Source organism: Lonchura striata, chromosome 18, assembly GCF_050655825.1.
Source record: "Lonchura striata isolate lonStrDom1 chromosome 18, ASM5065582v1, whole genome shotgun sequence".
Taxonomy (NCBI): domain Eukaryota; kingdom Metazoa; phylum Chordata; class Aves; order Passeriformes; family Estrildidae; genus Lonchura; species Lonchura striata.
In genome coordinates this window covers 5,758,904-5,783,030 of record NC_140720.1, presented here as the reverse complement: position 1 = coordinate 5,783,030, position 24,127 = coordinate 5,758,904, and the positions used below count along the sequence as shown (strand labels likewise).

Genomic DNA, 24,127 nt, shown 5'->3' with positions numbered 1-24,127 from the left:
CTTCAGCATCACATTGATTTCACTGCTTGCAAATGGCATATTTGCTGTTTTGGCTTTTAGTTGAACAAGAGGAGGTTGCTACCAGTGTGTAAATTTGCATATCTGAATTCTCTGAATATTTTAAAATAATTTGTCTAGCAAATCAGTATGTTTTTGCCTGGGTAATGTGCTTGTTTGGGCTGGTATAATTTTCTTCCTAGTAGAAAGTATGGGCTATGTTTTGGATTTGTGCTGGAGATTGTTGATAACACAGGGTTGTTCTAGTTGTGGCTAAGCAGTTCTGACAAGGCCTTTTCTGCCCTCATCAGACCCTGCCAGTGAGGGGCCTTTGGGGAGCACAAGGAGTTGGAGGGGACACAGCCAGGACAGCTGACCCTGACTGGCCCAAGGGATGTCCCAGGCCAGGTGGTGCCATGCTCAGCTGGGGGGACACTGGGGGTGATGCTGTTTGTCTTCCCAAGTAACTCCTGCATGTGTTGGAGCCCTGCTGCACACCTGCCTGCCCATGGGAAGTGGTGAATGGATTCCTTGTTTTGATTTGCTTATTGCCTATTAAACTGTCCTTATTTCAGCACATGGGTTTTCTCACTTTTACCCCTCAGTCTCTGCCCCATCTGTCTCAGGGGGACAGTAAGTGGGCAGCCCTGTGGTGTTTGTTTGCAGGCTGGGGTTAGACCATGACAGCTGTTTGAGTAGGCTGGTCCTCAGTCCTGTTATATACAACATTCTGCATTAATCCTAAGTTAATACTATAGGGCTTGAGAGAGGAAAATAATTGAAAAGGTGGTCTCTCCAGAAAGCAGCATTTAGTGTTGTTCTCACCCCTCTTTATCAAATGGGACATTGATTCAATTGCCATGGGCTGGTGCTCAGTCATAGGCTTGAGGCATCTTTCCTTTTCCTGCTTTGTTTTAGCTTCAGCAGTTTTTTCTGTTGGCAGACACAGCTTGGGAGGAAAAAAAGATGGTGTCAAGAAGGCTGGTGGTAATGATTTGTTAGTTTTAGAGGCTATGCCAAATCTAAATGTGCTAGAATAAAACCACTTGCCTGTGGAAACAGGCTTTTAGCTAGGGTTCATTTCAATGCAAACAACAAAGCAGCAATCTGTTAGCCTCAAGGAAGATTAGTTTTATTCTAGTAAAGGCTTTGTCACTGGTGTCTCACAGCTCTAGATCATGACAAAGGTAAGTCACCTGTCCAGCAGATGCTGTAAGAAATCAGTTGCTTTGAAAGGAGTTCAATCCTGCTGTGTATCTGATTGGCAGTGACATAATTTGTCCACTTTGATTACATGCACTGTGCCTTTTTCAGATAAGGGCAGTCACTTGGCAAATCCATTAGAGTGATTCATTCTAAATATTAGTAAGATGTTTTACAGATGCTGGATCAGTCAGAAGAAAACAGCCCACTGTTTGATTTTCATCCTCTGCAGCTGCAGGCTCTGATTGCATGGGTAGCCTGACAGCCACTGACTTATTTTGCTTACCATCAGTTTAAGCGAATTTTCACAGAAACAGATCTCTGTTAAAAATCAATAATTCAGCATGCTGCTTCAGCATGAATAGTTTTTGCTTTCTGTAACAATCTACCTTCTCCAAGCCAGAGAAAGAAACATAGAAGTTTCTTTAAAAGCCACAACAAAAGAAGAATGTCTGTGTTCTGAGGCAAGATGGAAATCTTGGAGCACTTCTTCATTGTCATGTTGTGTCTATTATCCTGTAAAAATTCTATGGCAGCACAATTTTTATGTGTCACTTCTGAACTCTGAGACATATTCATGATTTTCCAGAAGGAATTCAGGAATGGAGTAGCAATTTATCTGGCCCACAAACTGATGCAGAAACAATAAGAACTTCAACACAGCAGAGCTCACCCTCACAAAGTTTCTCCAAACCTGTTTTTAGCCTTAGCTATAGGATAGATTTGCTAGTTAAGAAGAAGTTACAGGTTTTGTGGAGGAACAAATAAACCATTTGGTCTTTACTTGGGGAGGATTTTGTTCCCACCACCCTTTGTGGTGGGTGATGAGGTAGGAGAGAACTGTGTTGGCAGGAGAAGAGGTGTGTTAGCATGAATGGCCTAATGCAGCAGTTTTCAACCAGTCACCTAAAACATCACCAAGGAAAGCAAAGCATCCTTTCATATATTGACCATTACTCTTCACTGTGTTTAAGTAATTCAGTGGCAAGCATCAGCAGAATTGATTATTGAATTAACTACAGCAATGGTCTAAACCAGTTGGGAATACTGCTAAGCCATGTCCCACCCATAGGGGACTTCAGAACTTCCAGCATTGGTCTGAAATGCTCCTAAAGTAGTAATCTTGAGGACATGCCTTTTTTTATTCCCTCCTAACCTACTTGAGGTTGGAAAATAAGGCACTATAAGGGCACAGCACTGTGTCTCAGAAGACCAAAAACATGCAGATTCCAGCTAATATGTCAGCTCTGCTGTTCAGTATTTCCACTGCATTATTGCACAATTCTATATGCAAAGTACATTTGTGGTAAGGCAAGATTTAGGATGTAGGACTTGTCCAAATTTAATTTGGATGTCATGTAGGCAAATACAAGTACAGATTCATAGGGGACTTGACAAAACAAGGCCAGAGTGACTGTACAGCAGAGAGGCAAACATCACACTTTTACTGAAGCTGATTGAAATCCAAGAGCTCATTTATCTTCTCCCCTGGTTTTTATCCTCCAGTTTCAAAACCAACATTTATAGGTAGATACTGTTCTGCATAGGGCTGTATCAGTTTTTAAATGCTGTGAATCCTCTAAGAAACAGCTGGAATAATTCCATCTGCAAGCTGTAGTGCCTAGACTTGACAATGCCTACCACAGTCATTTTTGAAGGCAGCTATAAAGTCTGCTAGAACCAGCCTGGTTAAGCTGCTTTTCTATTGCTTCTCTGGTCCTGAATGTCCTTTTTAGGACTATTTCTCTACAAGCTGGTTGCAGTGTGCCTTTGAACCAGACTCTGCTCACCAGCATTAGCCCCACTTGGCCCATAGATGGTCACAGCAATAATGATGCTGCACCTACATTCTCCTGTATAAATACTTTTGTTCTGTCCTTTATATCCCATTATCAGCCAGCTTGGACTCATCTCCCTCAATCTGTTTGGAGACAGATTGAGGCAACAAGTGACGACTGACATTAGCATCAGTATGGTATACCATGTTCTAATTTTGTTAATTCTCTCCCATTTCTCCTTGCTGAACACAGCAATATCTGGGAATTAAATTCATATAGTCAGCTCTACTAAAAGCAGATGGAACATATTTATTCAGATGTTATGTAGTCCATCTTGGATAGGATAAAATATCTTGGATAGGATAAAATAAACAAAATCATAGAAACTTCAATTGAAACAGTAAAAGATTACTTTCAACAGTTTATATGGTTGTATTATGGGTGAGTTAGGCTAAAAAATACACTGGCTGGTGCATCCTCAGTCTGTTATAGTTGCTAGATTATTTTCTATATGATTCATTTATTTTTTAACAAATTGAGAGAAGAAAAGGAGATTAAAAAATGTCTTCAGGGATCTGGGGCTTAGGTCTATGAATATGATTTCCTTGTTAGAGCCAGAGAGGAATGCCTGTGTGTCACTTGACAGCCCTATTTGGGGTAGAAGTTGAAAACAGTTTGCTGCTACTACACTGGGTCTGCTTTTCACAGAGTTGTCCTGGAGCTTTGAACATTTTATTGCTTTCAAGAGGTCGCCAGATGCAATTGTATGTTATAATCTCAGGGAAATGTAAGCCTGCCCAATTACTTGGAGCTGGTCAGAGGAAAGTGGACATGTGCTCTCCTTTCCCTGAGGCAGCAGGGAGGTTTCTGGAATGTAGCAAGAAGAAAGCCTTGCCCCAGGGCATCTGGAGGACTGTGGGATGTGGAAGAGGGAGAAATTTGTCCATTCACCTTGGCTTTACGTGTTATTCTTCTTGGCAGCCTCGGCAGGGGATGCCTTGCGCTGGTGACAGACGTGCAGAGGAGTGACCGACCACTCGGTGGAGTAAGGAGACCTCGGAATGCCAGGGGAACGCTGGCCCTGGCATCTGCAACCCTGGGGCTGTCTCTGAAAACACCAGGGAATATTCCTTTGATCCTATGAATTCCCAGTGGAATCAGCTTTATGTGAACCGCCACAGAGGATTGTTTATTTTAGCAGTAACTTCGGGAGAACAGGTAGTTTGGTCCTTGTGCAGTACAGAAGAAACAAATAAGGTGTTAATGTGTTTGCATTTAGTGCAGTTGCTCTCTAGCTGGGCCCATCTGACAGAGTTTTGCTCATGCCTAATTCATAATCTGGTAAGAATGTTGTTGAAATCAGGCAAGAGCATTTATACTGTGTAAAATTAATCCAGTAAAACTTTTACAAGGTGAGGTCCTATAGCATCAAGAACATTTCAAAGGAAGATCCTTGCTTGTAGAAACATTTTTCCAAAATTTCTAAGTTTTGTTCTTGCTGTTTAACTTTTTATAAAAGAAAATAAGATTAGAGGAAAGGTAGTAAAAAAAATCAAGTATCTTGCTTCTGTTCTAAACTTAATTAAGCCAGTGTGAGAAAACTCCATTACCTCTTAAGTAATATATTTGAGTTCTCAGGGGCAAGGGTTAATAAACTGATTATTTCTGCCTGTTACCTGTTGTTTGTGACATTTAAAGAGAATGTCCAGTTGATCAAGTACATCTGTTACACAGTTACTCAGAGCAGTCAATGGGAAGCAGGATTTGATTCAAAGTACAGTAAGACTATGAGAAACCAAATATTCAAGGAGGGCTATATTGTGTATAGCATAAAGAGAAATTGTACTGTGAAGCTGTTCTTAGGGGCTGGGCCTCTGGATGTGGCTGAAACACAACCAGAATTGCAGATAGGGCCATCAGCCCTGAGTGCCCTCCTCTGACAGTGTTTCTGACACCAGATTGTAATTTTCTATGTGAGTGGAACTGACATTGATGGAAAAGCAGATGATTGTAAAGAAATCCTGCAAATGACAGCCATGGCCTCTGGTATGCAAAGAAATATTTCCTCTTGAACTATTTGTTCATGCAAATATGGTAGCACCACCACTAGTCATATTTCAAGTTCTAGAAGGAAACTAGAGTGGCAGTATGTAAAATATTTATTTCACGTTGCAAAGTACCTCTGATTAAACAAGTAGTTATATATACCAGTAAGGTAAATAAGGAAAAATAGCCCACTGGTGCATGCCCTAAGTGGAGAAGCAGGGATGAGCAAGGAACAACAACTTCTTGGATTCAGCCCTAAAAACTTCACCTTGGCAGAGCAGCTGCCCAGCAAGTGGGTGGAAAGTGTTTGGTTCACTGTCCTGATTTTAGTCCCCATAGGACACCCCCAGCTTTAAGCTCACAGATCTTTACTGACAGCATCTCTCATCCCAATTCTCTCGTGTTCAGTGCTATCAAATCATCTCCCAGCTGTCAGGTATTTGCTCCACATATTCAGCTGTCTGTAATGACAGCTTCTACAACCTCTCCAGCTCTCATATCAGCTTAATTCCAGTGCTTGCTGGTACTCAGGCTGTCTGTGGCAGCTCTTGAACTTCAGCACTAATTCCCCAAACCATAGTGTCTAAACTAAAATCTTCTTCCCCTCCATCTGCCCCTTCCAAGTTAGTGCAAGATTGACACAGATTTTAATGATGACAGTTTTAATCTAAATCCATGTTGCCCCTTACTTGCATAGCTAGACCAAGTTCCTTCATCTTCCAGCAGAGAATAAAGGAGAGTCAGTGGAAATTAACTGGATTTCATGAAACTGAGCACAACCCGTCTGAGGGGTGGGAACTCTTCCTCTGGTCGTGACAAACAGGAATATTCCTTTTTTTTTTTTTTTTTTCCCTACCACAATATTTATTGTGACTTCACCTCCCAGGCTGGGCCTGCACAGCTGCCCACCTGCACACAAAGAGGGGAGTCAGAGCAATCTGAGCAAAGACAATCTCAGCAAACGAGGTGGGGCAGTGACACAGCTGTGCTCTGAGCCTTTGAAGAGGTTGAACTGACTTCAGAGCAGTCAGACTACTCCAAGGGCTACCAACTCACAGATTTTTGAATAGGTGTCCCCCAGGGGTGTGCTGAGCTCAATCCCCACAGAACCTGAAGAGTTCAAGGGTCTCGAGATAAAAGCTAAACATCCCCACATCTCAAGAATCCTGCTCTAACTAGACAGCTTCAGAGAAGATTGCTGATCAAATATTCTGCTTCCCTTTTTCCTTTCACATCTCATATCTCTTCAGAAATTCTGTGCTTCCCAAGGTTCATATCTCTGATCTCTGCACTTTGATTTTTTTTTTTTTTTCCCCAGACTGGAAAGACCGTTTAGTACATCAGTGAGGGAAAGGAGAACTGTTCCATGACTTTTTTTGTAAGAAATAAAGGAAGATCAAAGTGGCAGAGGCTCTGGAATCAGCTCCTTATCTCTCTGAGGGTGGCTATGTGGGGAATTGTATTGCTGTCACTGTGTTGTTGATTGACAACTGATTTGCAAGCTCCAGGACTGTCAAGCTAGCCTCTTTCCAAACCTTGAATTTGCACATAAAAGGGATGAGACTCCTGCTCAAAGAAATAAAACTTCCTGAGAACACATTGGTTTCTACAAAAGAGATAAATTTGAGCAGATTGCTCTAATCATGGAATTTTCAGGGTTGCTAAGGGCCATATGGACCTCTCCTACTGCAAGAAGCAAATGAATGGATACTGTCTCGATTCAAAACCTGCTTCACTTACATGGTCATTTTAGTTGGACAGCTTTATCAATCACCTACAGGACGTCACTCAGTGATTGATGGTCACCTGCACTCAGCATCTACAGCAGGAAAGGAGTGCTGGCAGCGGCAGTGAGTACCTGAGCCCGACTCAGGCAGAGCTCCTTCCTCCCCGGGAGCTGGACTCGTCATGCCTGCTCTGAGGCACGGTGCAGAACCCAGAACCACCCCCGGTCTCACAGCTGTGGCTGCGAAGGCAGTCCGGAACACTCTTGAGAGGAAGAAAAGGAGGCGAGCAGAGAGATCAAATTAAAACCCAGCCATGGAGCACAGCAGTTGCAGGCGGCTCTAACGAGGAATCCTGCAAAGGCAGGGATGTCCTTTCGTTCCCGCTCGGTCCGATTAAGGCGGGGCTGGGCAGTGTCAGTGCCCAGCCGAGGGAACCCTTCCCACGGCTCTGCTGCCCGCCTGAGCGCAGCGCGGCGCGGGGAGCGCGCTCGTCCTGCTTTCCTCAATTGTGCCTTAACTCTACACGCGGCTTTTCCCTCTAGCCTGGAACTGTTCACACCAGGCTTTTTCTAAGAAAAAATACTGCAGTGTGGCTGGTGTTTTATATGGTATGGAGAAGTGAAGGGGCTGCACACGGGTCCGTCCGCTGTCGCAGAGCCCGGGGGATGCCAAGTTAGCTGCGTCCCGGGCTGCTGCTGCTGTCCTGCTGTCCTCCTGCCTCGCTCCCTGCCCGTTCCCTCGCTCCTCGGGCGGCTTCCGTGCCACTGTCCCCCGGTCCCCGGTCTCTGTGTCCCCTGTCCCCGGTCTCTGTGTCCCCGTCCCCTGTCCCTGTCCCCGGTCTCTGTGTCCCCTGTCCTTGTTCTCTGTGTCCCCTCTCCCTGTCCCGGTCCCTGTTCTCTGTGTCCCCGTGCCCTCCCTGTCCCCGGTCTCTGTGTTCCCTGTCCCTGTTCTCTGTGTCCCCTGTCCCTGTCCCCGGTCTCTGTGTCCCCTGTCCCCGGTCTCCGTGTCCCCCTCTCCCTCTCCCTGACCCCGGTCTCTGTGTCCCCTCTCCTTGTCCCTGTCCCCGGTCTCTGTGTCCCCTCTCCTTGTCCCTGTCCCCGGTCTCTGTGTCCCCTGTCCCTGTTCTCTGTGTCCCCTCTCCCTGTCCCTGTCCCCGGTCTCTGTGTCCCCTCTCCCTGTCCCTGTCCCCGTTCTCTGTGTCCCCTGTCCCCGGTCTCTGTGTCCCCTCTCCTTGTCCCTGTCCCCGGTCTCTGTGTCCCCTCTCCTTGTCCCTGTCCCCGGTCTCTGTGTCCCCTGTCCCTGTTCTCTGTGTCCCCTCTCCCTGTCCCTGTCCCCGGTCTCTGTGTCCCCTCTCCCTGTCCCTGTCCCCGCTCTCTGTGTCCCCTGTCCCCGTTCTCTGTGTCCCCTCTCCCTGTCCCTGTCCCTGTTCTCTGTGTCCCCTCTCCCTGTCCCTGTCCCCGCTCTCTGTGTCCCCTGTCCCCGCTCTCTGTGTCCCCTCTCCCTGTCCCTGTCCCCGCTCTCCCTGTCCCTATCCCCGGTCTCTGTGTCCCCTCTCCCTGCCCCTGTCCCTGTTCTCTGTGTCCCCTCTCCCTGTCCCTGTCCCCGCTCTCCCTGTCCCTATCCCTGTTCTCTGTGTCCCCTCTCCCTGTCCCTGTCCCCGGTCTCTGTGTCCCCTGTCCCTGTTCTCTGTGTCCCCTCTCCCTGTCCCTGTCCCTGTCCCCGCTCTCTGTGTCCCCTCTCCCTGTCCCCTGTCCCTGTTCTCTGTGTCCCTTGTCCCCGTTCTCTGTGTCCCCTCTCCCTGTCCCTGTCCCTGTTCTCTGTGTCCCCTGTCCCTGTCCCTGTCCCCTCTCCCTGTCCCTATCCCCGGTCTCTGTGTCCCCGCTCCCTGTCCCTGTCCCTGTTCTCTGTGTCCCCTGTCCCTGTCCCTGTCCCCTCTCCCTGTCCCTGTCCCCGGTCTCTGTGTCCCCGCTCCCTGTCCCTGTCCCTGTTCTCTGTGTCCCCTGTCCCTGTCCCTGTCCCCTCTCCCTGTCCCTGTCCCTGTTCTCTGTGTCCCCGTCCCGCCCGGCCCCGCCGGGGTCTCCTGCTGCCCGCGGCGCCCCCTGGCGGCGGCCGCGCCTCCCTCAGCGCCATCCTCCAGCTCTGCCCTATTGTTCTCCCGCCCGTCGCTCCCTCCCTCCCTCCGCCGGGGCTCGCGTCCTCCCTCCGCTCTCCTCCATCCCTCCCTCCATCCCTTTCTCCTCCTTCTCGCCGTCGCTCCCGCCCCGCTCCCCGGAGCTGATGTCACGCACCCGCTGAAGGCGCGGGCGATCATGGCTGCTGCGGCCGCGGCCGTGCCGCCGGCCTCCAGCTAATGCCCGCGATGGAGCCGGCCAGCCTGCTGCGGTTCCTGCGGAAGCTCAAGGAGGTTTTCGATGTGTGCGATGAGGATGCGGACGGCTTCATCCGAGTGGAGCACTTCGTCGCGCTGGGGCTGCAGTTCGGCCAAGGGGATGAGGTGAGAGCGGCGGCTCCCGGCCCCCACGCAACTTTGACCGGCTGAGCGTGCCCAGAGCCCGCCGGGCCCGGCCCCACCGCGGCTCCGTGCCGGGCAGCCCGGTCCGCTCCTTTCCGCGTGGCGCGGGCTCCCTCCGTTCACCTTTCCCTCAGGGCCGCCAGCGCCTTCCCCCTTTCCGTGGAGCCCTCCCCAAAGACACCCGGCTCCGTCTGTCCCCGGGAGCATCCCCCTCCCTCGGGGCAGCCTTGACCCCTCGGCTCCAGGGAGCGGCCGCTGTTCCTTTCGAGGAGTGTTTTTTATTCCCGGGTCTGCCCGTCCTGGCTGAGCTGAGCTCGCTGGGGCACCGGCAGTGCGGTGCCGGCGGTGTCTGATGGGGAGGGGAGCACCTGTCCAGGAGCCCAAACCCGGGGATGGGCTGGGAGCTTGGGCTCCATCCATCCCTGCCTCCCTCCAGCCCTTCGGTGACACAGCGTAAATCTGGAGTCGCGCCACCGGTCTCGGCGGAGCGTTGCGTCAGTGGGACCGGTGTAAATCGTGACATCAGTGGAGATGGGAGTGGGATTCGGGCCAAAGGCAGGGAGGGCAACGCCGTGCGCTGGTTGGAAACAGTTCCCTTCAGTGATTCAATCCAGGGCTGCAGCTCCAGCGAAATGAACCAGCAAGAAACGCTTTCCTAGGAGAGCTCTTGGGATGTTACACTTTACTGTTCTATGCCCCACGACGTGCCCCAGCAACTTTGGGTGCCAGGGAAGAGGAGTGAAGTTGGGACTACAATGAGGTTCGAAAAACCAGTGTCAAACAACCTTTTAGACTACAATAAAACAAATTAATGTGAGGAGCTAATGAAACGGTGATTTATAGAGGGATGCCAAAGAGGAAGCAAAGCCAGAGTGAATTCAAGTAATTGTTGGAGCAAATAGCTTATTTCTAGCTTGTCACTTGTAATGAAACACAGCTTGTGAATTAAATCGGGAATTCAGTAGACAGAAGGCTTATTACTTGCAGATAGTCACAGGTCTTAAACATTTTCTTAATGAGAAGCTTCAGTTTGTGGTTTTAACAAGCAAAATAAGTAGAAATGAGTAACTGTAAAAAGTTTTATTGATTTTGGGTTTATTTGTCTCTTGTATAATTTTATAGAAACTAACAGAAGTATTTTTAAATCCTTATTGCCAGATAAACTGCATCCAAATTGCTTTTTGTGTTTATTTGGAGGCAGAGCAGTGGCTTTCTTGTGCAGCACTGAGGAAGACTGACAACATTCCACTGGCTGTTTTGCAGTAGGATGACACTGATGGTCATAACAATCCTTTTTGTTTTCAGAAACTTTCAGGTTGCGAGAGCGGAGTGGGTGTTCTGTGAGATGCTACAGAGGGTTTGGGTGATGATCTCATAAGCTTAGAGTGAATTGGAGTATATTAGCAGAAAAATATTTAAATGGAGAGGAGAAAGTTGGAAATTCCAGTAAAGACAATGCTAGAAAAGTACCAGTTGTCAGTGATAGTTTCAGGATGGGCTGCCTTGCTGGACGGGCACAGGAGTGCCAGTGGTGAGAAATGCTTGCTTCCTATTTCATTCAGTTGTAGCTGGCAGTGTTTGATAAGATATTTGTAAAACTGGGACAGAGAAGTTTTATCTTCCTATCTTAGTACCTATATATCATAAGTCTTTATTTATCAGTGTTATAATACAACTTGTTCTGGTTTACTTCCCTGTGCCCAGTGAAGTTGGTGCTGGAAGTCCCTTGACTTCAAAGGAGCAGCTAAGTAAATGGGATTTGTAAATCACCCAAGGACGTTTGCTAGTGAAACGCAGAATTAGTTTTCCAAGTGCAGATTTACTCCAGAGCAACCACTGCAGGTGAACTATTCTAGTTTAAAGGCTTGTTTAAAGTTAACTTTTTGTATGATGAATCACAGTTATATTTGGAGATGGGGAGATTCTACTCTCCCAAGTAACACAGTGCTTTCTACCTTGCATCTGCAGGAACCTACCAAGTTCTGTGTGGAAGTGCATCTCATGAAATTAAACTGAGGAGACACTGTTAGGGAGCAGATCCCTTTAACACATTAGAACATATATACTGTCAATGAAAATTAATTATATTTTTAATTATGCAAAAATTCTTGGGCCTCATCCACCTGGGCTTCCTCTACATTCAAAAGAATTTTTTCCATTGGCATCAGTGAAAGATTGATTTGCCCTCATGTGCAATCAAATAAAAACAGAATATTATTCTGTTTGTAGAGTTCATCTAGCCACAGGAAGGGTCCTATTTTGTAGCACTGTGTCCTGAGTATTCTGATATTTACCAACAGTAGCCTGGGATTATGTCTATGAAATGAGGGAGTATTTGTCCCTTCAGTTGTCATGAAGGACACACAGATTTCCAGCTCTTCTCTACCTTCTTAGAGCCACCACCATCCAAAGTTTGAAGTCTACAAATTCTTAATACTATCTTTAGTAGGGTTTGTAGGGCATTTAGCCTTTTCTGGGTTTTTTCTTCTTCTTTCTGTTTTCTTTTTTTTTTTTTTTTCTTGTGTGTGGTATGTAGTCAACATGCTGAATTTTATTATTTCTGAAAGATAACAACTCTCTGAAAACTGCCCCAAGGCAAAATCGTTGCAGCAAGGCAGCAGCTTTCCCTTCAATCAAAGCACTCCTTACCCACACAGTCAAAATAATAAACTGTAATGTTTCTGGTTAACTTTTTTTTTCTATTTTATTTTAATGGCTTTTGAAACCTCTGCTTCAAATAGGTTCTAGCAAGTTTGCTTGCAAGCTTTTGCTTTGCCCTGCGAAGAGTGTGGTTCAATTAGAGGAAAAAAGGATTTGATTGTATTGATTTAGCAGAGCCAGGAACAGAACCAGGTCTCTAAATTCCTGAATTTAGAGCAGACCTGACTGACTGTCAAGCACTGCTTTCATATGCAAACAGCTGTGGAGCTTTTACTTTTAGGCAATTGGGCATTCTGGCCTCTGTTCTTCCCATCTGACTGTGGGCATGTGAGTTGTCTCCATCAGTCTTTCTCCGTGGACATCGATGAGCAATTGGGCACTCGGAGGCTGTAACAGGACCAAAGGATAAAATAAATCCCTCAGAGATGCTTCTTTGGCTCCAGGACAACAGAAACTCCTAGCTGAGACTTCTGCTTCTGTGCTTGGGTCTGAATTTCCTTGTCAATGGGGTGTTTGCCGTTTGTGTAGAAATCGGAAGAAAGACACCAAGGGCTGTTTCCAAAGCGACCTGACGGGATGGCATGTGCTCACTAGCTAAAGAAACACTTCACACAACACTGAGAAATGCCAAGAGTCGCTCACCATCTGCTTCCCTTTCACTGGGAAAAGCGTTGCAGTACAGCCAAGTGTCTGGGAGCATTGTGAGTGACACGTTCAGCAAGCCCCAGTTCTGGCAGCGGGTTGTGTGAATGTGTATTTCAGGGTAGTGCCAGTTGATGTTTCATTATGCCAGATTCTACTTAAACTCCACACTCAGTTTTCAGCAACAAGTGAAGTAAGCTGTGCCTGTTGACAACTTCTTTCTGAGGCAGGTAAACACCTTTTGGAGGTGCAAACCATGCAGGTGTTCACACAGTCATTTTTGTTATGGTGAGATCTGCTCTTTGACTTGAAGCAGTGTCACAATTGAAAGGGAGCTTTAGCAGCTAATAAAATGTAAAGTCCAATATCAATTATTCACATGAATGGACTGTAACTCAAAGCCAATGGTTTACTAGTGGTGCAGAACAGAAACAGGTAAAAGGGAGTTCACATATTTCTCATGAACTACTTGAACTCGTGAATTCATTAATTTCTCAGATGAAAATTTCTGGCCAAAAAAACAAACTGTTACAGGGAGATGTTTGTTGACAATCATCTTTGTCATTTTCAATCATCAGCCCCATTCAGGGCTCAAGTTAAAGGTACCATCCTCCAGTGCTGTCCCAGCAGTGGATCGTGGCTGTGGCTGAGTTTAATGGCACTCCTGGTGCTTCCTTTTGACTTGCTATCGGATCCCTCCCAGGAGCTGAGGTTGTCATACTCCAAACAGCCCTTCTGCTGTAACCACTCCAGAAGTAGCTTTTTCCTGTAATTTCAGGACTGTGATTTTACTGCCTGATAATCCAGAGTATTTCTGAGGAGTCTGGGTGAATTTCAGGCTCCTGGTTGTAATGTTGCAGCTCAGAGTTGCACTCAGAAATTAAAGGAATCAAAATTCCTGTCAGTGTGCACAGTGACAGAATAGCTCATACCTTCTTGGTAATGTGAGTCTGCAGCCATGAGAAGAAGAGACTTTGGCACTGAAACGTGGAAACAAAAGGGTGTTATCAAGTGATACTGCCATTCGTATAAGGGCATACTTCTTTTCCTGGAAATAATTACTGAAAGAAAAAATAAAATATTTGCCTAGACAGTATCAAGGATACAATGAGCAGTCCCATGTGACAGTGTTTTCTAGGCAGCAGCAAGGCTGCCACACATTCAGATTCCTTTAAACTCTATTTGCTAATGACCCAGATGTTTAATGTTATTTACAGTGACTGGAAAAAATAGAGTTCTGAAGTGGAACAGTGGAGTACTCAGTTTATGGATTAGTCAAGGTACAGCCACTGTAGCTCCCTAATTCAATACAAACTAGCAGTGAATATGTTTAAAATAGCCTTCTGGTAAATGCTGAAACTAAGCATGTATTTCTAAACAGCTGACATAAAGCAAGCTTGGTACTTAGTGCTAATGAAACATTTGCCAAAGCAATGGTGGAGAGAGGAGCTGTAGGTTTGCTGTGCACTCATGAGTTTAATTCGTTATGTAATGTTTGCATTTCAAAGGTAAGAGCTCTGAGGGGTACAGCAAGAATTGATGCACATACAGCTAAGAATTCATTATTGCTGTGTTTTGCAATACAAGTCAGTGATCTGAAACAGTAAATTCTTAATGCCTGAAGGAAAGGCAATCAATTTTGATAATAATTCTTGATATTTAAATGACGGTGTTTTATCACTACCTCAGTGTTTGAATTTAGCACAGGCACAGTGATCTTGTGTTGACATATCATTAAATGCAAAAGTGGAAAAAATGCATGAATGAAGCACAGAAGGCAGTACAGTATGGAAAGTAGCACATGTAAGTGGTGTGCCAAAACATTTAGCTGCCAGGCAGGGCCAGATATTTTATATGTAAATTTTTCTCCCTGCATCCTGATTCAGTCCATGCTGTTAAGTTGTAAAATTGCTGTTCTTTGTCTGTGATATGCCTGCATGTTCTCCAGAAATTTGCTCTTGCAAATCCTATGGAGGATTTCAGATTTCTCACATGTATTGATTTTATTCCTCTAATATGATTAAGCTCTGAAAAGCAAATTAAAATTGCTGGAAGGCAGGGTAGTCTTGGAAGGAGAACAAGCCACTGCCATCTAGAATTGTTGGGGGTGCTCCCCAATACAAAATTTTTTTTGGCTTCTGAATTGCATTGTTACCTGCAATTTAGCACAATTGACTCATACTCAGCAGCAGTGCTTTTGTAGCAATGAAGTGGAAACAAATAAAAGGCCTTATAATGTTTAATGTTTTTATTCTCTGTGCAGTAGACAGTATAGTTTCCTATTAATTTTATCTGATTTTAACACTGATATTCACAAACATTTTAAAATCCTTGATCTGATTTTTTCATCAGACTGTCTGCTCAGGAGTTCTAACAGTTCTTAAAATATGCAGTATTTGGGAACACACGTGATCTCAGACCTAGATCCTGGCACAGGCTGCTGAGTAAACACTCATCCCTGAACATGCTTAACTCAGTGCAGGCTGTGATTAAGCACATGAATGATAAAAGAGTGTCAGACACAATCACTACTACTCCAACATAAGGTTTTACATCAGCAGTGTGAGTGTAAACCAAGCACTGTATTCCAGATACAATTGAAGGGCCTCACTTGGAGAGAATGCAGGTGTTTCTTTAGAGTTATGTGTGCTGGTTTCACGTTTTGTGTGCAGTTAAATTCATAAATAGCAGGCTCCTTCCTAAGCCCTGAATCTGTTTCAGTTCAGAAGGATGTTCAGCCTCAGAATGAGAGACAGGACTGAACTGTGGGGTCAAAGTACAGCAAGGGAAACGGGGGTCAATGCACGGCACACCAAATACAGGCACTGGGAAAATTGCAGTGTACTCCTTGGATTTTAAGGCTGCTTTGACAGTTGAGTTTGGGTGAAGCATTATGGCTTTAGGGTGTCAAGTGAAAAGCTTAGAAATGGGTGAGACTTTTCTTTGATAGGATTCCTGAAATTACAAGGAAGTGTACTGGAATGGTGTGCTCTGGAATGCAGAGAATATTGGCCTGGTGAGATGAGGGGTGTTTCCGAGTGATCTACATTTCAGTACTTATATATGTGTTTTTTCAAGTATTCCATAACATCACATATACATCTGCTTTGTCACACTTGGTTTTTTCTCCTCTGGGGGACATTCTGGTGGTGTTCCATCACCTCCAGAGGAGCTGTCCCTCCCCAATGGGATCCAGATGGCTTCTGGAACATGGGATATTATTTTCCAGTGGCACTTCTGTTGTTATGATAAAATATCCAAACAAACATGCAAACAGCTTTGTCCATGTGTTTGCATGGTATTAATAGATTTGAGAAACTGTCCCAAAATATTGGTGACTTTGCTAGTTTAGTAGCAAGTGACTATATGGGCAGTTTTAAGCCTAATATATAGGATGTGTATGTTGGGATATGTTGCTGAGGCCAGTTTTCTGTGTTGTAACCTACTGGGAACAGTAGAAACCTGTAGAAGAATTTTGCTGCACACTTTATGCAAATTCTTTAACAATTGCTTTATGAGTCTGGCACATTGTTTTTGCCTTAAAGAGGTAGGAATGTAATTAACTTCACTTTTTGGGTTTTTTTGTAAGTATGATATCTTGATGGATTTCATTTGAAGCTAGCTTTTTATTGACAAAATTTAAATCTGAATACTTGGCAAACAACAAGTCAAAATGCTCCAAACATAAAATTTTGTTCAACACAAAGCTTTTTTCTGTTTTCTTCTGAGAAACATGAAAAAGAATAAATGGGTTTGATTTCCTTTACTTGGTAAGAAAGCTGAAAAATCAATTTTTTTACCAAGTTATGTATTGAACAAGTGCAGAGACTTTGTGAATGTTGGAGAAAGGAAAAATGTGTTGTTCAATTCTCTGCCTAATGGAGTTGTGTTATCCAGGTTGCAGTTCTCCAGAGCTGTGGGGAAAATAAAGCAACAGGTAAAGCAAACCCATGAATAATACCAAGCCATGTAAGAGACTAGACAATGTAATCTGCACGAAAAGAAAATCAGTGAGTTTGTGCAGGAAGTAGGAACAGCTTTAAAGTGTGGTACAAGAGAATTTAGGATTATGGTCCATGAATGTTTGTTTGGCTATGATTCATTTATTGCAGTCAGACATGGGGGAAACTTGTGAATTTTAGCCTCCAGCATGAAGAGTGAATTGTGTGTTTCATTCCTCAGTTCTCTCTGGGATTGCTTGAAAATAAAAAATTGAGGAGTGCTTTGGGACACATCTTCAAAGGAGCTTTGATAATGCCAGTTTTGCTTTTCCTGCTGAGCAATTACAAGGCCTGGAAGTTTCCACTGAGGAAAACGTGCTCTTTGCCAAACTCCTCTCTACACAGTCAGCTGCATCTCACTGGAAAGTGCTGTAATATTTGCTTCAGACATTTGGATGTGGCTTGTTTAGAGAGAGAATGAAATTGGTTAGAGCAGTCTGCTGTTGGCAGCTGTCATTTGAGCAGGTCTAAATTTGAAGGTGAATGCATCTGTAACTGCCAGTGTGACCTTAGGGGTGGCAGATTTTTTATCAATAATCTGTCACCTCTCTTGTGTCCTGTAGTCACCTTGACTGGTGACTCTGCCAATACTCAAGAGGATTTCTGGACTGTCACCCAGATTGGAAGCTTTGGCTGTAACTGAGCCCACAGTGTCTTTCCAATGGGTGAAAAGACAATTTGCTATGTACAGAGAATTTGGCATAGGTCAAGTTACTGTTGTGGTGCAAATGCTGGCAGATGCAGATCATTTGTTTCTTGATTTAGATACTGACCCACATAACCTCTGGAAAAGATCAAATATTCACAAATTTCTTGCATTTTGCCAGAGGTCGTGGCACAGATTTCTTTTTCTGTGTGCATAAGCCCATGTGATTTCTCTTACTGTATTTTTCTTGTACTCTTGGCCTCACTACTGCCAACTGCACTTCTTTTCCCAGAAGTAATGTTTTCCCCCTGTGGCATTCTAAATATGTTTTCAGAAGCCTGACAACCCTGGTGTGTGGAAGCATCCTCGTGGTACTCCTGTCTGGTTCTCCCTCAGTGGGTGGTGGAGATTGGTGATGCTCTGTATCAGCTGTTTCTTTGGGGTGGGCACTGAATATTCGGTTCATTGGCACCAAACTGGGGCCAAATTGCTGCTTTCAGTCTGCTGCCTGGGGCCACAGAGTGGTTTGAGGAGGAGGGCACCAGGCAGCAGGAATATTTAATGCAGGAGGATCGATGGTGCCTCAAGGGAGGCATCATGAACAGAGCAGGCAATCCCCACTGGCACTCTGCAGCATCACAGCTCTGCCTGGGCACTGATTTTGCTGGAGAATGTCTGAAGTAGTGTGTGTTGTTCTGGCCTCACTGTGTTATTCTCTGGGTTTATTCCTTCCATCTACAGCGACAGCTTCAGTTCTGGACGCACTGTGGCTTGTGCTTTTTGGTGGGTGCTCCTGTTTAAGTGAGGGTGATTGTTAAGCTCTGGTTGTTACAGCAAAATAGCACCTGTTTGGAAGGGAAGGGAGCTTTGGAGGGATTGGTCTAAGTGGTTGTAAACACAAATGATTTACACAACATTTCAGGTGAAAAGCTTGCTTGATTGAGTTGGTGGCATAATGTGGCTATAAATTACCTTTGGGTTTATTGCAGTTGGCTGCTGCAGTGAGTCTTTAGCAATACATTCTGTTTGGTGGCACTGCTCCTATTTCAGTGCCTGACACTGCTTGCATTTTGTAGATGTTGCACTGTTCTGTAGAGCTGCTTCCCTGGATTTGTGGTACAGGGTAAAGAGAGTAGGAGGGTAGACTCCTCCCATAGCAAGAAATTGGTGATGTCTCTATTTTAGGGAAGAAGGGTAAAGAGACACATTTCAGATCCCTTTCTACAGGGGCGGGGGGAGTTGCCATGGATAACAGTTGTGAAACATTAGGTCTGATTTTGCATCACACCACACCTGCCACCCCCTGCCCTGTTTGACTTTGTTTTGGAAGGACCATGAGCATCAGATTAATCTTCCAGACTTCTGGATGGCACAGGATGCTGAACAGACACTGGCAGTTACTCTTTTGGGCATCCAGAGATGTTTCCAGGCTGAGCACACTCTGCAGAGCAAAGCTGCAGAACCGGCCTTTTGGGAGCAGTGATTTTGGATAAAGAGGCTTGTTCTCAGAGTCCTTTGAAGTGCCACTGAAGTGGAACCTCACTGAGCTGGTGCCTCCCTTCCCTTTTCACATGTGTAACTGCTTTACAGCTCACAGTGCCTTAGAAAGTTTTGTCATACATTGAATAACACGTGTGCCTGTCACAGAAGGTACTTCTTTCATGAACCAAATACTATTTCCACTTTAATTTCTCTTCTTTGTCCTCTGTGTTCTTTCTCCCACTCTTGCTGCTGGTAGAAACATTCCCATTTTACAGTCTTGTCAGTCATCACTCCTGCTTAACTTTGGTGAACCTGCTGTCAGTAGCACTGTGCCAGCATCAGCTCCAACCTGTGGGTTCCCTAAACCAGTTGGGCAGAAGGATCTCATAGGGAAGGGGGAAGAAGGATGTTCCCTTCAGAAGGATTGCAAACATATGGACAGCTGTGAGTGAATGCAGAGGAAATAGTGGTGAAGTGCACCCTGTGAAACAGGGTGTCACTGTTTGAGGGAGTACCTGTATGTATCTTAATACCCACAAGCAGGAATTGATTTCTAGGAGTAAACTGCCAGCCTGGAATGGAAATGGATTTTAAGACCCAAAGCGTGTGCTCAGTGCACACTGTAATTAGATTGTGATTGCAATTTCAGCACAGTACTGAACTTCAACCTTTTAAAAACTCCAGCTTTCTTCACAAGCTTATGGAGCTATTTATGATATCAGCGATGGACTCAAGGAATACCACAGCTATCAAATGGAGAGGAAAGGAGAGGCTGTCAAAAGATTAAATTTCGACAGCATTTTAAATGTTACCCCCTACACTGTATTTAATGACTCTCTAGTTCTACTAAAAAATCAGTGGCTCTAAAATACTCCAGTCATTTTTGAAAATGTGATTTTATTTCCCCAAGTACAGCAGAGACTTAGTAGCTTTGGCCCTAGGAAAAGACTCGAGGTGCTAGACACAATAATGCATTGCTCTCCACAGAGCAATTTTCCCCTCTGTCAGAACTGGCTGTTGGGCTTTCTGTTATTAATGAGGGAGTTATAGTTCCTCTTTAAGAGAGGTTTCCGTGTTATCTGCTGCTTGGCACTTCAGAGACTCTTAGTAAAGAGCTGATGTGATTCCCATGAAGATTTTGTGCACTCTCTGTTAAATGGGTCACTCCATGCCAGATAACATGAGCAATGCCTGCACCACTTCTTGGGATCAGCAAGGAAAGCAGGTTTAGTACAATGTGTCAGCACTGCTTGAAAGGAAAACCTCACACAATTTTAAAATATTCATCTTTGCTCAACTAATATGACTGAAATAAAATAATAAAATATACTGGGTTTTTTTGGTGCCAGATTAATAGATTTAGGTCACAGACTGTAAATGAGTGTGACTCAGCTGTGTGAATAAATCAGTTCACTTGATTGTGGGATGAATTTACACTTTCAAAGCTTTTAATAGGTAATGAATATTCAGGCTATCACATGGCAGGAGATCTGAAAAAAGGCTTATATTCTAGCAGGCCTGGCTCTCAGTCAGCAAGTGTTACAAAAAGAGTGTCTTGGAGTGGTAGAGAGCAATGCTGCTCTCATCCCTGCTTTTTTCCTCTTTGCTGTTGCAAATAGGAATGCAACAGTGTGATACACCAAACGTGCAACTGGAGGCTTTAGAAGACAGATTTTACCATGCTGTATTGAGCTTGTTGTCCTGTTTTCATCATTTGTGGACATCAGATGGAGTTGACCAGGCATTAGATGGGGATTTGAAATCTCCCAGTAGCTTGCAGAGCAGTCTGGGAGCAGTTGCTCACCCCAGCCCTGTAGGCAGGGAAGCAGCACCAGGCTCTGTTTTAATTTAGGGGAAAAGGCTCAAATCTGAGCAGTAACAGGAAGTATTTGATGGAGCACTTACCAACTAAGTTCATGCTGAAGAAAGTGGCTCCCCGGCGTTCTTCTGAACCAACACAAGGTTTGAGGTGGTAAAATCCTGTTTAAGTGAGAGTCATGACATTGATTTCCACTGTAGAGCCCTGTTCATGCAGGAGCAGACAAGAAATGTATGACTTTCCTGGGGCCTCTTGAGAAACGCAGCATCCTGTAATAATTAATATTTTCTTCGTTTTTTCAGTACTATTCTCAAGAGCGGTGGGGAAGGGAAATAAAGCTTCTGGTACAAAGTTTCCCAAGTTAAGAATAGCCTACAACATGACTATGAAGTGTTTTACATTTGATATTTTTGCTTGCAGTAGAGATTTTTTGCCAGAGCTCTCTGTGGAATTAGTTTGAAAATCTGAGTTCAAGGTAGCTGGATAAGAAAAAAGGATTTGGCAGTTCTATGAAAATCTTTAATCAAAAAGGGTCTATACAGCACCTCAGCAAAGTTCTGGGCACATACTTTCACTGCTTTGCATGTGCCAAGACTGATTCACAGCTGATGATGAAGCGGGAGAGGTGACAGGCTGATCTGGAATGTGTCTGGTTTGGGTGTTCAGTGTATTAACCTGCACAGGAACTTCATGTATGGACAGCCCTGGGGATGGTCAGCACTTCCCAAAGTGGGGAAAAAGGAGGAACACATTTCTCAGCAAAGCTGAGCTTTGCTTGTGATCCATGTATAGCCAGGACCTTCTGGTGTTCCACTGAAATTACAGCATGCAGTTCCAGAGTTTGTGATGCTGACAAGCTTGATAAACTTCCTTACTTCTGCTGAAAATTGATCAACTCAAAGACAACCAAACAAAAAAAAAATAAAAGGTGTCAGCTTTCTGAAAGGCAGGGGAAGATCTTAAAAACAAGTATTGTTGCAAGGAAGTCTGGTATGACCTGCACAGCTTCTCTGCCTGAGTGTAGCCCAGCACTGATGGATATTCTGAAACATGTGGCAGAGTTTATACTATTGGTAAAGGCAATGAAGGAGAAAAAAAACCAGGGCTCAGCTGTGCCAAGAACTGAGATGGGTGCTCCTGGGGATGTTAATAGGGTCTCGGTGTGTTAAGATAAAAGCATTGGTGGTTTCTGTTGAACAGAAGTGGGGTTGAGTAAAAGGCTCAAATTGAATGCATATAGCTGTGATTTGTTGAACTTAAAACATATTTCTTTCTCCTCAAAAAGTCCCGTATGATTTGGGGCATCTGTTTTAACAGGATTGACTGGAAATTAATCTGAAAGCATAAGGGATGTAAAAATTGTCATTTTTCTGGGTTTTAACCATCTATAGAATTCTACAGTAAAAGTACATTTCATTCTTAACTTCTACAAGCAGAGTAAAAATCTGCCATTTTCATTCACTACCACAGGTTTTCTTCAATAGGGTTGTTAATTTATTGTTTGAGTCTGTTACCTGTAAGAGCTAAGCAGTGGAAGAAGCTACTGAGAGTAGGTGTAAAATGTTTAAGATATTTGAGTGGAATGCCAGGGTATTATTGAATCAGTCCTCCCAAGCTATAGCATAATATTCCTGAGACAATGGCCATAGCTTTGAGAGAAGCTCTAAGGGCTTAAGGCTAGCAAACAGAAAATAGAGAACCAGCAAGTTTTTTGACAGACAGAGGGTTTGAACCTGCAGAATTCTGAACTGGCAGTTCAGCTTTGCTGAATTGGGGCTAAAGTGCTCAGCATTCCTGCAAGGTGGGAGTCTGAATAGCAGAGCAGGGCTGGGAAGGAAACGAGCTTGCTGATCAAGATGTTCCAAAGTGCATCTTCAGGACAGGTCTGAATCAACACTTTGAGATAATGCTGTCAGACTAGATGATAGCACAAAACATTCTGACAAACCTACTTGGTCTGGAAGCAAACACTGTTTCTTTACAGTGATTTCTGCTTAAACTGGGGACTCCAGTTGCCAACAGCCCTGTGCTAGCCACATTGACTCCTGTTTGGCATAAAATATTCAAATATTTAAATAAAATAGTGTGAATTATAAGAATCTTTTTTTCTTTTTTTTTTTTGAAAATTAAACTGCTCTAACACTTATTAAGGCTCTCTGAGCTCTACCTGAGGCACAGACAGCAGTGAGAAAGCTCACATACACATGCCACAAAATAAAATCCTCAAGAGAAGGTTTTTGATATACTATATCTATCTATACTCTGTATCTGACCTTTTGAAGTAACCCAGGTGCAGAAAACATGCTGGGATGCATCACACCTAAGGTGATCTTCAAATACACTTCCTGGCTTCCAGAGAGCCCTGCTCTTTGCAGTGAAGAGCAATTAGTTTAGTCAGAATAACTGAAAAACAGGAAATGATATGCAGGAAATTCTCCAGGTGTACAGATTGTATGCACTGCCTATGTAGTAAAGTCTGCATCCTGGGTAATCTGTGCATTGGGAACAAAAGGATTTATGCAAATCCACGAAGCTGATTTACAGTAGGAGGATTAACAATAAAATAAACAGGTTCCTCTTCAGTAGGGAAGGTTTGTCAACATATTGTGACAGTTTGGTGCATTAATCAGCACAGCAGACATCATGTGAAAGTGTCATACCTGTATGGAAATACCTGTTATATCTGTCTGGAAATTGGCCAAATTACTCATAGTTCTCAGGACTCTTGTTGTTTCTAAATGGCTTTTTCCTTATGTGAATTTTCCCCATCCCATCTTCTTTCTAAATCAAAGGTGGAGTATTGTCAGAAGCTACTATCTGAAACATGGCATCTTACTTTCTCCTGGTGTAAAAAGACTGAATGTGCATTGATGAAGTGGACATAAATTGCTTTTCCATTTCACTCTCTGCCCTGAGTGTTCATGACCAGAGCTTGACCAACTGCCTGGAAACCAATCTGTAAAGTTAGAGAAAGATGCTGTGGTCATCTGCCACAGTCTTTGTGGAGCTCTTCTGACTTTTGGAGGGTTCCCTGTCTCCACAGAGGATGACCAGAGCAGAGATTAATCCATTTGTCACAGGTACCTTGAAGAGAATGGGAAGAGGATCAGCTATGTATTTAGAAGAGTATCCTTTACCAAGGACCATGGTGGTTAGGACAGAGCTAAAAATAGATGCTAAAGGAAAATTAATAAGTGTCAGAATCATTGAGACAGAGTGGAAGAGAATAAGGTACCTTTCCTGGTGCTGGTTCAGTATGTTTAAATTGTGCTTGGATTTTAAAATGACAGGACAGACTCAGCAAACAATCAGCCCTGGCACTTTCAAATCAACTAAAGGGCACTCAGCAGAAATGTTAATGGATGAGCTGTACTGAATGCAGAAGGGAGAAGGATGGAAATAGTCTCAAAGGCTATCAGCAGATTTCTCTGAATTGCTAAATGCAAAAGACTAAAGAGCAGTGGCTGAACGCTGTGACCACTGCACTTATTGTAAATGTCCTTCTGCAGTGTTTACTTTTTCTTAACAGTGACAGCTGTGATAGGGAAACTCTACTGACTGTTTAAAGACAGATCTTGTTCCTGACTTAATTTCTTGCTCAGGAAGAACAAAC

The 24,127-nt window shown here is 44.3% G+C and overlaps 1 protein-coding gene across 2 annotated transcripts in view; it reads left to right on the top strand.

The window, feature by feature from the left end:
* Positions 1 to 9,044: 9,044 nt before the first annotated feature.
* RAB11FIP4 (RAB11 family interacting protein 4) overlaps positions 9,045 to 24,127 on the top strand; it is a 124,391-nt gene continuing 109,308 nt past the window's right edge. For both annotated transcript variants that reach the window (XM_021537790.4, XM_021537782.4), the window contains exon 1: positions 9,045 to 9,245. In XM_021537790.4, coding sequence (XP_021393465.1) covers positions 9,102 to 9,245 — 144 coding nt within the window. In that variant the 5' untranslated portion in view covers positions 9,045 to 9,101. The remainder of the gene's footprint in view (positions 9,246 to 24,127) is intronic.